The 15,312-nt window shown below is 34.2% G+C and overlaps 1 protein-coding gene across 1 annotated transcript in view; it reads right to left on the bottom strand.

Moving 5' to 3' along the window:
- Positions 1 to 450: 450 nt before the first annotated feature.
- The window catches only part of Dsb (scavenger receptor class B member debris buster), a 35,421-nt gene continuing 20,559 nt past the window's right edge, over positions 451 to 15,312 (bottom strand). The window contains exons 4-11 of the mRNA XM_076798034.1: positions 5,235 to 5,326; positions 4,914 to 5,074; positions 4,525 to 4,663; positions 4,237 to 4,440; positions 3,663 to 3,807; positions 3,146 to 3,400; positions 2,725 to 2,843; positions 451 to 2,421 (exon numbers count right to left, since the gene is read on the bottom strand). Of these exons, the coding sequence (XP_076654149.1) occupies positions 1,996 to 2,421; positions 2,725 to 2,843; positions 3,146 to 3,400; positions 3,663 to 3,807; positions 4,237 to 4,440; positions 4,525 to 4,663; positions 4,914 to 5,074; positions 5,235 to 5,326 (1,541 nt within the window). The 3' untranslated portion in view covers positions 451 to 1,995. The remainder of the gene's footprint in view (positions 2,422 to 2,724; positions 2,844 to 3,145; positions 3,401 to 3,662; positions 3,808 to 4,236; positions 4,441 to 4,524; positions 4,664 to 4,913; positions 5,075 to 5,234; positions 5,327 to 15,312) is intronic.

Raw genomic sequence — 15,312 nt, forward strand, 5'->3', positions numbered from 1 at the left:
TGCCCTCCCGGAGCTCATCTGGTCATATCACCACATAACCTATAACGAGTATAAACGCCCTAATCGACGACTTTGTTTATAGAAGGGATGACTGTGCCCCAGCTGGATGCAGCCGGCACAAAGCATGATCCAGTGGCAATACCATATGATTTCTTAATGTGGAAATCTTGAGAGCTCTAAATTTACCTAATTTTTATAAGTTAATATGAATACTAAAGAGAGAAAGTACAGGTTATTTTGAGATACACGCCGGACTGACAATAATGATAAAAGAGGCAACTCGCTTCGTAGATAGTGAACATTATACAGGAAACAAGTTAATGAAAATACAAAGAGCTAGTTATCCAACATGTTTCAGCATTCAATTTTATTATCAGCTATAATTACCTCCTTATCATACAATGAATGTTAAAATCTATGGAGACGCAAAATGAGCGTACTGTCATAATCTACTAGACATCACACTGCTCAATTTAATCATTTTCTCGTTATACATAAAATCTTTTGAAATACATTTTTTGAGTAGAATGATTGTTTTTATTATAAACTTCATATGTATAAACATTAAATGTTATATCAATCTAATCGTAATCAAATACCACAATCAACGCACTTTATCAATATAAAAATTTTAATTAACGTTTAGCTCCTAAAAGATATACTAAAAAATAGAGGAATTAACTTGTTTTTATATTTAGTATTAAATATCCTGAGTAGAGTTTAGTGGTCACCAAACTTGGAGTACTCGATATGATATAAGACAGGCTTCACTCGAAAACTTCACCAAGTTTCGTTCTAAGAGTATAAATGCGACCTTTAGACACAAATTACAAACATTAAATTACAGCTATCATTTTGCTTGGAAATCATTCGTATTAATACCTAATATACATGTAGGATTAACATTGCGCTAGATTTCGATCGTGTATGAACTGTCCATAGAGCAACAATGAGTAATAATGTCCGTATACCATGCACAGTATAGTGGCTCTCCTTTTCGACATTTGAATTTTGTTTTACGCCACCTTTCAAAATTGTTCTATTTAATAAAAAAAATTTTGATACAGTCAATATTTTCAAAGATATTCGATAAAAACAATTTTATGAGTATTTAATCAATTATTTTAATGTTTAAGGGCCCGGGGGTACGTTTTCCCGTTATTCGATCCAGCTCAGACTTTGCACAGATTGTTTTTATTAATTGAACAATCCAGAGGGGTGGAGTAAAAACTAAATAAAAGCCGCCATAATGCACAGGGTGCCTCAAACGTGAACGACAAAACTGCGAGGGCTTAATGTACGTCTAAAAAAAAAAGAAAGTTACTCGTTATGCTTTTTAGGTGTAAGTAAGGTTTAAGTTTGGGGCACACGGTATATACCACATGTTGCAAAAGGAAGAAATTTTTATTATGTTGGGATATGTTTTTTATTGTCTTTGATCATCAATTACCCGTTTCTGTTTGTCCAAGCACGATCTATGTCGCACTGCAATTACAGTGATTTCTCTATATATGTCGCCAAGGTCTGGATGATAAACGTCGTGGAATTATCCCCACTACCGCGGGTTATACCCCGTGAGGGACCGCGAAGCTTGTGAGGCCTTGGACGCCGAGGAGAGTAAACATAACACGGCTCGGGCATGTCTCTTGGATGATACACGACGCTGGCGAGACCCGTGTTGTTGACATATATCGAGAATTCGCTGTATATTGATGATATAAGTCATTACAGGTGAAATCACAGTTAAGAGTAGAAATTCAGCCACATCGAACGTGATTCATGTAGGAAATACTCGAAATTCCGCCAGATACATGACATTATGAACTGTTACGCGAAATCATCTCTCTTCAGGTAATTGGAAAAGCAACTTTGGTGTACGGTATTAAGACGAGTAAAAACTATGTGAGATGATTCGTCGTTGCGCAACACACTTTAATGTACACGCTTTAATGTATGTATCTCAGGTATTATTTGTAAAAATAATCACTAAGAGACCTATACCCTTATCCTCTCTTCGTTGCTACTGTTATTCAGCAACACGTACGTATCTCGCGTCACTATTAATCTGTGTTGTCCATTCACCAGCAACATCGAACCCCTTCTGATTGTTCGTTTGCCTAGTTCTATCGCTTCGTGTGTGAATACAGTGTTGTTGTAAACTTTCGCACAAACGGTAATTATGATTATTATACCGACTAGAATTAATCCATAAGAGGTACAAGGCACAGCAATATCGCTGAATGTCGTTGCTAAGTAGATCCACCTGCGGATTGGAGGTGTTAGTTCCTCGATGCCTTCTTCCACCCACATAATTGGGAAAACGATGTCCGGAAATTTCGACACCACGCCGATATTTGGCTGATGCTCAACTTTCAAATTTAATTGTAGACGAACTTTTCCTTCTAACGGCACTCCAAGTTTCTATGGAACACGACAAAACGATAAATATTATTTTAAACATAGTATAAAAATTCTTCTGCAGAGTGCTAATTTAAATATAGTATAAAAATTCTTCTGCAGAGCGCTAATTGAAATATAGTAGAAAAATTCTTCTGCATAGTGCTAATTTAAATATAGTAGAAAAATTCTTCTTCTGAGTGCTATCAAACTTATTGGAACTATTTTCTTACTCAGATACTGAATTATTAAATATTTATCAATGTACATGCAACATATGCTTATTTTGAAAAAATGTTTAAAATTTTTCCCTGAAACTATACATACCGATTGAATCTTGAAGTACGTTTCATGCTTATTTTGGTTTGGGCTCAAACCTTCAACCGCGTCTAGCAGTTTAGGATCCGCTTTATAAAAATGTGGAAAGGAGAGATAGACTGGCGCAGCTGTGAAATACGAAAAATTTCTATAAAATTGTCTTTACAGTTTGTTTTTCTATATATAACATTAGTTCAGTAGTGCAAAACAGTTTTCGTTATACGTCGTGTTTAGTTTACCGAAAAGGATAGGATAAAGTATATTAGACACTCCCTCAAACAGTATGAAATTTTGAATTGTGTATTTCATGAAGGAATAAATATATTTATTTTTATACTAATATTTAATTTGCTACTATTTGATCGAATACTTTTCATTAGAAGTAATATAGTAATTTTTCTTTGATAGAATTGATAGAGGTCATACTTACTATATTGACAGGGACTAATATTTTGCAGGCCATCCGAAGGACATGTTGACATATCATCAGAACAAAAACATTTATTTCCTGGGGCTATTTCGTTTGGTCGTCCAAACACCATGTCAGGAGGAGAATAATAATCCGCCTTAATTCCTGACTTTTCCGTAGGTCCGCGATATTGTAGAGGCAAAGTGCGACAGATATCCTTGTCCCAAAGATGGATGGTATCGGCACCAGTTTGTTCACGTGGTGGAAAGAAAGATCCTAGAAGTAAACGTTTCAGTGAAAACAATACATTAAAAATGTAATAATTGTTATTATTATTTTTTTCTGTAGTAGCAACTACACATAAATTGGACGCAGACTATATGTATATTAATTAAATAAACAACACGAGTCATTTATAATCTTGAATCTTCTTCCAATAATAATAATAATAAATTCTTTATTTTCGGTCTTACCGAAATTAATTATTTGTAAAAATGATAAATGTTTATAACGTCTTATACAGACTACTTATATTTACCTTCTGAAGCTCGAATAGAGTTGCATGGAGCATCCGGCCAATAAGGTAAATGATCTAATCCGTTTAATCGATTTATCAATCCAAATTCCTTCATATCAGTATGGCCTGTGAAAATGGTAGATACTTCGTTTATCGTACCGTTTCTCTGTAATTGTAGATAATTCTACTATAGTTCATTATTGGAGATAAAAGAGATTTGGTGCATGCATGATGAATGAAATTCTCTAAATAGATATATAAATAAATATAAGATATAATAAGATAGATATTTATATAATATATAAATCTCTTATATTATATATACATATGTATATGTATATATGTATATGTATGTGTATGTATATGTATACAGTGACTTCTGTATATATGTCGCCAAGAATTATATATGTCGAATTATCCTCACTACAGCGAGGTATACCCTGTGAGGGACCACGAAGCTCGAGAGGCCTCGGACGTAAACATAACACGGCTCGGTTATGTCTCCTGAACGATACACAACGCTGGCAAGACCCGTGTTGTTGACATGTATCGAGAATTCACTGTATCACAAACTGTAGTGTCATCTATTATTTACTCCAAGAAGAAGTCCCATTTGACTCATAGGCCGTCTTGTGTTTGGAAAAAATTGATGTGCGATGCTAACTAGCGGATCATCATATCCGAAAACAAGTTGTTGAGCAGTTACAGGAACAAACGAACTCATGTGCATTCCACGTAGAAATAAAGATAAAGTTGTAGTAATAAATCCAGGTAGAGCTTTACTCTGCGTTGAAAGAGTCTGGAACATACGAAACAATCGATACGTTAAATTAAAGAAAGAAATGCGGATGCATGAATTAAGTATCGTAATTGTGTTACTCACTAATAATGGAATATTTGGTACCATTAATTGCATGTCCTTGTCCTGTGACAATTCTGGTACGAAGTTTAATATCTTCTTATGTTGATAACTTACAGTACCATTAGTATGAAACACAATATTCACTTTTTCCATATCTTCTCTGTAGAATATAAAAATATTAGTAATTGTTTTTTTTTTTTAAGAAAACACTGACAGTAACAATAAATAAAAGAATGAATTTGAGATAAAGATTGTGTCAGGACATTAATATGTATTACAATTAATTATACCGTATTAAATTGACATTAGATATAATACTACTTATTTGGATACTTATTTGGATATATAGTGCTGGGTATCCAAATAAGTGGTATATATATATAGGTATTTCCATTTTTTTCGAAACATACCTATAAACGAATGGTCCAACTTCTTGCAATTTTGGTTTCTCGTGAAATTGCAAAAAGTTTTCAGTATTCGTTACATTGAATATGTACACTTTGGTTAGTCGTACCACGCCGGGTTTTTGCCAATACTGGAAAGAAAGCGAGCCATTCCATAGCCGTAATTGCTGAAAAAAGTAAAACAATCATATCAGTGCTTAATTTAATCCACCGCGAAATACTGTCGTGAACTATAATTAAAATCAACATATGAATTATTCACTTCATTCAGTACTTTTTTTAAACCAATCACTCTAACATAAAACAAATATAAAAGATTTTATTTACCTTCAAAATAATGTAGTCCACCCAAGGTATACTGCTTAAGATAATGCCAATTATTAGCGTCAGGATACCTATAAGGAGTGCCGAAATTCTTCCTGTAACAGAGAAAATAAATTCGAATGAAATGTAAATGTTAGATACAAGCTCCGCGCTTAACGTGTTAAAATCGCTCAACTTTAAACACGCATAACTTTTGAACCAGTGAATTCCTCGCATTAAAACTTCGATTTTTGCCATTTTCTCGTCGAGATCTACAGTATTCTATAAAGAAAAGTTAAAAATGTCTGGGTTGTCAAGGTGATGTTTAACGGTACAGCTTATACATATAAAAATTACAAAATAGAAAAATCCAGGGAAGATCAGCATTACTCATTTGTATACCTAAAGCACGAAGGTTTTCAAAATCTGTACCCAATGTCCAATGAAATAAAATTCTTTGATAAGTAAGTAAGCAAACGATAGGTGTCAAAATTACAAAATGAATAGATTCGCGATAACGACAGGATACGCTCGAAAGAGTTCATTCCGAATTGATGTAGCATGTAAAGTAGGATGATACGAAGAAAGTACGTAATGAGGATCCGTCGATGCAATTACGTTGACCCTGTGTGCTCATTTAAAATTTAAAGTGGGAAAAGAGGACAACTAACATATATATCTATAACAGATGCAAATGTAGGTGATAATCCAGGAATAATTAAAATTATGAAAATAATTTTCATCTGATATAAGAAAAGAATATTTTTAGGGAAACAAATAATAATTGGCAAAGATTACATTAAAGATTTTGTTTATATAATTTAATGTTAAATTCCTAAGTTTTTACTTATTTTCGGTAACATGTATATGCAATTTTAACATTTAAAGGACATCAGTATCTTCAATAATGTATTGTAAATAAAGTCACGTATACGTAATCGTTTTCAAATTACGTGATGCAAAGTGTGATTTTTTAAAATGTGTGTGGCTCCATGACGAAAAATCCGGTTGGGTACGTTTCCCTTTTTAAAATATCTTTCGAAAGTTTCTCTCTTACTTCAAGGTTGAAGGACAGAATTCTAAGAACAGAGATACGACATATAACGTTTAGTCACCGGATACCCGTTTTGGGTGATTCTCTGAATTAGTCTGACACTCTTCTGAATATATATACACATATGTATCAACTTGATACTATCAAGCTCTTATGACCTTGGATTTCAGCATATCGCCTTGATCGATCTGATCGAAATATTTTAGAAATCTCGGTTGACAAATCATACCAAGAATACTCCATTAGACAGACATTCCACTAAATGATGTGTCATAGCTTGGCTCATTATAATAAAACTGTTATTCCTTTGTGCTTTTAATTAATAAATAGTTAATAAAATTAAAATAATTAAAATAATTAATAAAGTTTCATCGAAATTGGTTAACATTGTTATGTGCCATAAATGATTAAAATGGCAGAAACTGAGAAACTGCGATTTAAATATATCGCAAACCTATAATAACATGACCTACTTTTTAAAATATTTCGCACGATAAAATGCATGTTGGATGCTAACAAAATTTTAAATAATATATGTTTACTGACTAAAGGACTAATTTAAAATAATACTTATTATTTTTCAGGAGAAATGCTGCTGCTGCGCAAGTAGCGGTTCAATGATATTCGTTAATCATCAGCATTATACTGACGCCCATTACATAATTTTACGATCTCTCCTTTCTCGGAGATCAGCGCTGACCAACTCCGTTAAAATTCGCTTTCTTCGTGTGACCTCGGATAAGTGGGAATACCGAAAATCTGGCAGTGGTTCACATTCAAATTCACTTTCGTGCACATTCGTTATAGATTCATAAAAAATGGTTTGCGGTATCACTAATTCAACCATTTAATTAAATCCTTGGTAATGCATATTTATAAAAACGAGAAAGACAAGCATCGAAAGATGTGAGAATCTTTAGATCGATTGCAGTTTCAGGTTGAAAATCGTGAAGAACTGCGATTTTCACGAATTTTCGCCATCTTTAAATTTTTGTAACTTGTGACAACTTGTGCTGTGGACACAGCTGTTCTACAGTCCAACCCACATTTTTTAATAACATAACTGACTTATTTTGACATCACATTCTAATTAATCTCGTTCTGATCGATTTTAAATATTTAAAAATATTTTAACAATTTGAAAGTTCAATTTCGAATTGTGTATATTTAGGCATTTATAATTTTGTGTTAACCAGATGAAGGACATGAGTGAAATTGAGGTTTTATGTAGGTCAATGCACCGTTATTACCAAGATCAGAATGGCAGAGATGTTGTATGCAACCGTTGAATATATTGGTTGAAACACATATACCTACACATACTTCATTACCATGCTTTCTCTTATACTGGTAATTTCATTATCAATTCGATATTATGTCACTAAGTGTTGTTACGTATATGAATAATTCAACGTAATCTCCAGACTCCAGACACACATACACACTGAAAGTATATGTTCGAATACCTGTTTTAACAAAACTATTATATCTCGAAATAGAAACATAATATTATTTCTTTTAAAGTGGAACCTGAAAATTTTGTTGACTTACAAAAAAAAAATATGCAATTTCCTGCAAAACAATATGTAATTAAAGAAAAGTAAGTTCCGCAAGTTAAAAAGAAATTTATTGATAAAAGATAATGAAAATACACTTCAGTTTTCAAATTTCAAAAAATTTTTTGATTTTGGTTTGAAATTTTTTTCAATTTTTCCGCAAACCGTTTGTTTTACGTAAAAAACTCATACGATAATAGAGCAAAGATGTAGGGGGACTTTTATCATAATTTTCTATGTATAGAATGTCATTGTGAGAAATCAAATTGTTGTCTTTATTTTTCAAGGTTACTTCAGGGTCACTTCGTGTTTTTCAAATGGAATGCCATATTTTTGTTGTGATATTACGAAAGTACAGACAAAAAACAAGTTCAGCATACGTCTTTGAAATGACCTTGAGGTCATACAAGGTTGCAAAAACGAACAACTTTTCAAACAAACAGGAATCGACATCTTGCCAGTGTGTTTCATGTTTCATGTTCAAAATGTCCACCTGTAGCTCTTATGCATTTTTGTAGCCTGTTGCGAAATGCACGGTTGATCGCAAGTGTAATCGTTTCTTTTCGTATTGCAACACATGCATTAATAATTGAGCCCCTTGGTTGACAAGCGAATTAAGCCCACTTTCTTAATACCACACTATCGGAACTTTTATGTAATAACTTAAAAAAAAAATTGGGGGCACAAAGAGAAAATAGTTGAAATAAAAATCGCCCAAGTCCAAAACATGGGATTTAAGCGACTGTTCCAAAAATTTTTACAAACAGTATAAATATTTTTCCATGAAAAGTTAGCATACAGAATAGAAGTTGAGTATAGCCCTCGAGTTGAGAATAATCACGTTGCTTCGTAAAAACTGCTCACTCGTCAAGGTTCGCTGAGAGGAAGCTATGATTGCGATCATCTTTCCTATAATGCAAAGGGGAATGATCTCCAAGGAATGAAACGTATAGTACATTCGAACTTTATTATGTCACCCTTAAATATACTAGGAGTATCTATAGAAGTTGCTTCAATTAGTATTTGTCTTTCGGAGAAGATTTTATATAATGCAGAAAAGATATTTGGACATACGGAAATAATGTTTCTAAAATAAACTATGGCTTTCAAAATAATTGTGTTATGTTTACTTTTTCTTAAGTATGAAAATCTAAATGAAAATAATTTTCTACTAACGAACCTTCGAGCAGACCGCGGGGTCGAGAACCTTCTAGACTCCTAGCAGAAGGATTTCTCTATATATGTCGCCAAGGCCTGGATGATAAACGTCGCGGAATTATCCCCACCACCGCGGGGTACACCTCATGTGGGGTCACGAAGCTCGAGAGACCTTGGACGCCGAGGAGGTTTACAATTAATTCAATAATGAAAAGTTAACATTTCCATTCTTCAGAATCGAAGTTCGCTATATGTTTATGTTAATTTTGAAGGTGCATGCACATTATCGCGTACACATATCAAATCACTTTTGGTGGAAGAAAGCTGATTGTGCGATACAGTCATTAATGTGAACTTTCACCAATGCTATTACGTTACTCTAATATGTTTCTTTGCACATTCTTTCCTCCCAGCCGTTGAATGAATGTAGTCTTTGTAAAAAATCAATTCCTCTCTCGCCTCTCTTTCTCCCTTTCTCTATCTCTCTCTCTCTCTCTCTCTCTCTCTCTCTCTCTCTCTCTCTCTCTCTCTCCCTCTCTTTTTCCCTCGCGTGCGCTACCTCTTCCTCCCCGTTTTTCTTAACGTACTGTACCACTTTGCAATTTTCAAAGGAAAATTTGTACCATAAAATGTCAATAATCTTCATCTTGCGTTTTCAAAGAGAGTGCTATACGCTCCTTTAAAATAAACCAAATACTTTTAGAGCTAATAAATTGAATTCTTTAATTAAGTACTCATTCCAGTAAATCGAAGCCCGTATTTTACATATGTATAACTAGTTTTACTATTAATTTGTGGCAATATAATGTTTATACGATAATTGCACGTGCAATCATTTTTAACGCGGAAGAATGTGAATGATGAAAATGAATGAAAGAAATATTAAGCATATACAAACATGTACACTGTTATGAAACTTCGATAATACTCTGATGACCATTGCGTCGGTAGTTCCCTACAAAACAAGTGTAATGAGAAATATCCTCAAAGTGGTCATGTGTCATTTCCTGTTTGTGTAGGTAGATGTACAGTTATCTTCCAATTGTCAGTAGAAGGTACAAATGCACAATATGATCACAGTACTGTGTACTTGATTCTTATTCTTAGAAAACCGATATTTTCCAAATTAAACGTGAGCACATAAATTCTTCATGTCTAATAAATATTTCCCAAACTACTTTTATCGAAGCTGATGAAGATTAACTGAACAAAACGGAAAGAGAAATTGGGTAAATGCACACAATGGCATCAGGCAGTCAGTTCTTGCACACGCTGCACGATTGCGTTAGTTTTTCTTCACGGTCTGAAAACTACTATTCCAGTAACGAAAATCACGAAACTTTCTATGTTTTTCGTTATAATTTATTCATTATTCGTCAATACGAAAGACTCAACGGTGCATACATATTTCATTTGGATCACTCGCAAGCGACCTTCGGTAACCCGACCATGCCGATTGTTTTTCAACTTTGCAGCCTTGCAAGTGTCCATTTAAAGCGGAACGCTCAAATATGTTAATTTCGAAAAACACGAATGATACGAAGAAAGTAACCATGAAACGTCTTGCGATGGTTGCAATTGAATTTTTAAGTGGAAACATATATATTTTGTTATAGATTCTGCACAACCTGTTGCCGAGACGAAACCTTTCAAATTTTAAAACAATTGGTAAACTATATTTGGACAATAGAGCATATACAAGACACAAATAATTTAATACTTTAAATATAATACTTTAATACTTTAAAAACGACTCGATATCAGAAAAATGCAGGCTTTCAGTAAAACATTTTAATTTGTGTTCATGGGACGTATCAAGGTCATTGCAAGATTAAATAAATGAGACTATGATATGTGCCCCTTGATATCACACTTTCATATCTAAACTGAGCACAGTGTATACTAATTGCTAGAGGTTACGATAAGTTTCGTTTAAAAAATGCACGTTCCATGTATACGCGAGGTTTCTTTAGAAATTTAAATTGTCAGCGTATTCACGATACTCTGTGTAGTGAAGTGAAATCAAAACCGGTAATCATCATTGCGTTCCATTCGACAGAGTGTTATCGAGTACGATAACCACCGTTAGAGGTAACAAACATTACGAATAACGGTTTCGCACGAATGTTCTAATTTAACAGCAGGAATATTGACAGTAATCAAGTCTATTAAAATGGAGAAGATATTTTAATTTTTCTTTGTTTTCGAAGACCACTAATTTAATGATTATCACGAGATTTTAGATAAGGTCTTTTAGAGATGATTAAATATGTATCAGTGAATGTTCACATTTCTTGCATCCACAATCTCTCCGTTCCAATGCATCAGTATTAGACTGAAGAAAGTATCGGAACGCAAAATTAGTTCAGTATGTTATTGGGTTATGGGTGAGAAACTACAATAAAAAAATGTGATAAAAATATCTTGCATCTTCTTTATTTTTGTTCAGAAAACATTTATTCCTTTCGCAAATGCCTAATCATTTGCGTTATTTATTCAAGTATTTCTCAACTATATTGTTAACATTAACAATATATCTTTGTCATTTCTACGTATGAATTTTCCTTTATAATTAAATTCTTTATATCCCACAAATACGCGACATAAAACTTTCACTAAAATTCTACTATGAATTAAACTCAGATTTCTTAATGAATCTTATTCGAATAGTCTTGGCGTAAATATTTGAAATGGCAACAACAGCAAAAAATTAAAATGAAGTATACATTCGTAAACAGGAGAACGAGATCTCTAAGTGTGCAAAGTTTCAACACCATCGGTGTTACGAAGGTCGCGATGTCTTCTTGTTAGTGATTTTTTTTTCGTTAAACACTTTGTTTTGTTCGTTCATAACCATATAAATGTTGTCGCAATACCTTTTGCTGAGATGTTTAACAGTAGGTTTCCGGAGCACTAAAAGTGACTACTCTACATTACTTTATAAAAACGACAAGAATGTGCTGTCCAAATTTTAGCCATTTTTTTTTTAATAACATATACCGAAGAAAATAAATTTTTTGAATCATTCCTCATGGATGTATCTTTAGGATCTTAATAATTGTAAATTCAAAATACTAGAACCCGTTGTTTCGACGTGTCCTGTACAGCTAGTGTTAAGGAGTCACTTGCAATATGGAAATGAATTAAAATCATGCAAATCTTGATGTGCGCTAACTTTTTGTCCCGGAGTGGAATATTCTCCTCTTGACTCACGCTGGGTTAACGAAATCACGAGGTGGGTAGGGTTAATGTAATAACACCGAGGTGAGGGGACATCGGTGGTCGATGTTGCATGGTCCTGATGTTATCTCATCGACACGATTGCCTAATAGCCATTGGAACACGTAATATCGAAAACGCGACGAAGCCAGTGAATCGGGCCAAAAATCCTGCGTCAGACTGGACCGTGCTTCTTCCAGCGTTTTTCTGAACGTTTGCGAGTGAAAGTGATCTCGAAACTGTCTGAGCACGCACACACGAGTGCCCCTTCGGTTTCGGTGTGTGCGCAACGTTATACATCATAAATAACTGCCTCTACGTTTTGCAATCCACCACCGATAAAAATGTTTGGACAGGTGTGGTTTTGTAACCCTGACTGCATTCCGACGAAAGGGTCCGACGACGGTCAGGTACGAGAGCGTCGTGAGAGTGTCCGTGATTAATGAGGTGAAATTTTTGCTTTGCAAGAAAAAAGGTGGTCGTTAATGCCGTTACACTCGCTTGTAAATAGAGATCGTACTCTCATTATAGCACGTGCATTCGTATTTGCATGAATGTAAGACCAATTCTCCATGTGCGCAAGCAGTTTCAGTTTTTCAAATCAAATGTTTCTTGTAATTAAATCGCATGAAGTAGTTTTCTAAAATTCTCACTGTACGCAAACAAAGCTTCAGTCCATTTATTACGTTTCTTTCCTATTCCATTTCTTGTTTTGTCAAGAAGAAGAAAAAAGTCGATAGAACAGCTGACACCAAAAATTCAAAATGGCGGTTTCAATTCTATGCACATACGGTCTGGAAACTCGCTATTCGTGGTCAAAATTAAAGAGACACTTTCAAGTGTATTGTTACTTCATGGCAAAAAGGTTTTCAAAATCTTCGATCGTTGACCTTTGGCCAGTGAAATCGCGTTTTCAGACCACAGTGATAGGGGAAAAGAAAATCTAAACCGAGTACGTCGGTATGTGTAGACTAATGACAAATGGAGTGAAAGTATAGTAAGATAAGCTGAACAGTAGCATTCGAATATCTGCAATCTTTACATTTTAATACTAAATGCAAGATAAAAATAAATGAAATGTTTTGGTAAAAGTCTTGCAATTTATCATTGATTTAATTACCTCAGCTCTCAGTAATGAATGGAAACTCCATACAACATACCGAAGTACAGAGTATTTTCACCAATAGTGTACGTATACAGTTAAAAGAACAATACTTTGGAGATATCTAATAGATTGACATGAATTTTTCCTGGGCGCTTGAGAGTAGCTTAGTGAATAAAATAATGTCGAATGAAACCTTGGTCACACACTAATAACACTAGTACGGCTATTCAACAAGGTCCCTGAGCGATGAAAGTTGTACGCATAACGAGCAATTTTAATTAAAGCAATTATATTTATATAATTCTTTCATAATAGAGGACACGTCACAGTGTTTTACAGCGACTACACGCATCTCCCAGACACGTGATGAGGAAACAGAGGCGACAAGACAGGGTCCGTGTCTATTTTGAATACAGTTACCGTCAGCTTTTAGAAAAATACGACACTTAAAGAATAGTCATTAATATACTACTAGTAATTAATTATATTGTTACCAGTAACTAGTAACACTTTTTCAGTTTCATGTTGTTAAGTTTGCAAAATATGTTGTATAGTCTAGTTATTTTTAAGAAAATTATTTTTATAATATTTTTATAATTGTCTTGCTCAAAGCACGCTTCTGTCCTTCATCAAGTACGATTACGCTACGAAAACAAGCAAGCGTTCTAGCAGGTGCGAGATCGAAACCTGCATTCTTGGAAGTCATTACGCTTGAAAATCGAGGAACATAGTGTTTCGACAGAAACAACAGAAATGACAGTGCAAAAAATATTTAACGTGCACTAAAGTTTTACACACGCGTAATACTTTTTCTTTTTTTCAGCGAATTGTAATTGCGTCGATTATCCCATCTTGACTTAATCAATTGGATGGTGGTATCTAAACATCGCCAGTATCGAATGTAATAAATCATGGTTGAAAGGGAACGTATTTTCTGAATACTAACAGACAAGCAAAACTGTATCAGAGGCTACACGCATATTAGAGAAAGTTCTAATCGACACGCGTAGTTTACAGTTTCAAATCGAACGTTGTAATATTAACTTTCCAAGCTCAATACGTCTAGTGGTCTAACTTTTCTTGTAGGAGTTATCTTTTATATCGTTAAAAGTAACTTTCACCACGGATGCTCAAAATTTAGTAGAAAAATACTGAATTTCCTGAAACAACATATATCAGATTTGAAATCATTAATTATTTTCTGCGAAAAAACACAAGAAAAAAACAAACAAAATTTTGAATTACAACCACACTCGGGCCGCAACGATAACGGGATTGAGAGATGAAACTTGAGAGACGTGCGGCTTTTCACTTCCTATGTTTGCGGTGTGTTCTCCTTCAACGCTTGCTCTTCGTTAGATTAATTATTAATACCGTTGCTTTCATCTGTATTATTCGAATCGTCAGAACAGAATGCCGTAAGCACGGTACATTAAGGATTTTAAAAAATAACAAAAATATTTGAAGCACTTTCGCTGAATAAATACATTTTTAATGGCAGATCCAATTAAATATAATCTGTATATGTATCTTAAACCTGGCAAAAGAAAGTTATCCGGAAGTCAAATTAGTTTAGAAACAACAATGCCTTGCAATGCGATTAGATAAGCGCCATTTTCTCAGAAAATTGTATATTGACTTAAATTATGTTGAAGGTCGTTATAAGTATAAAATCCAAATCTAAAATGGCTGACATTGTAGAAGAAAATTATAGTCCTCTATCTACAATTTAACTCATATAACCAAAGGAGAGGTAGCATTAGAGGTTGATTATGCGACTTCTTCTTAAGTTTACGTAGGTGAAACGGCGAAACGCGTGTCAATCCAACAATACTTGATCTGGCAGTAATATATGATAACGTGGGTTGAAGTGCAGTGGGTTAGTAGAACAGGTGGTAGAAGGCAGGTCACCCCACTATTATACGTTGCGCATCTTTCCTGCTGGTCCCTTACTATCACAAACACGCTTCACGGTTACTATCACTGTTTCCACCGGCGAAGTGACGGGGT

The sequence above is a fragment of the Halictus rubicundus genome, chromosome 12, assembly GCF_050948215.1.
Source record: "Halictus rubicundus isolate RS-2024b chromosome 12, iyHalRubi1_principal, whole genome shotgun sequence".
NCBI classification, from domain to species: domain Eukaryota; kingdom Metazoa; phylum Arthropoda; class Insecta; order Hymenoptera; family Halictidae; genus Halictus; species Halictus rubicundus.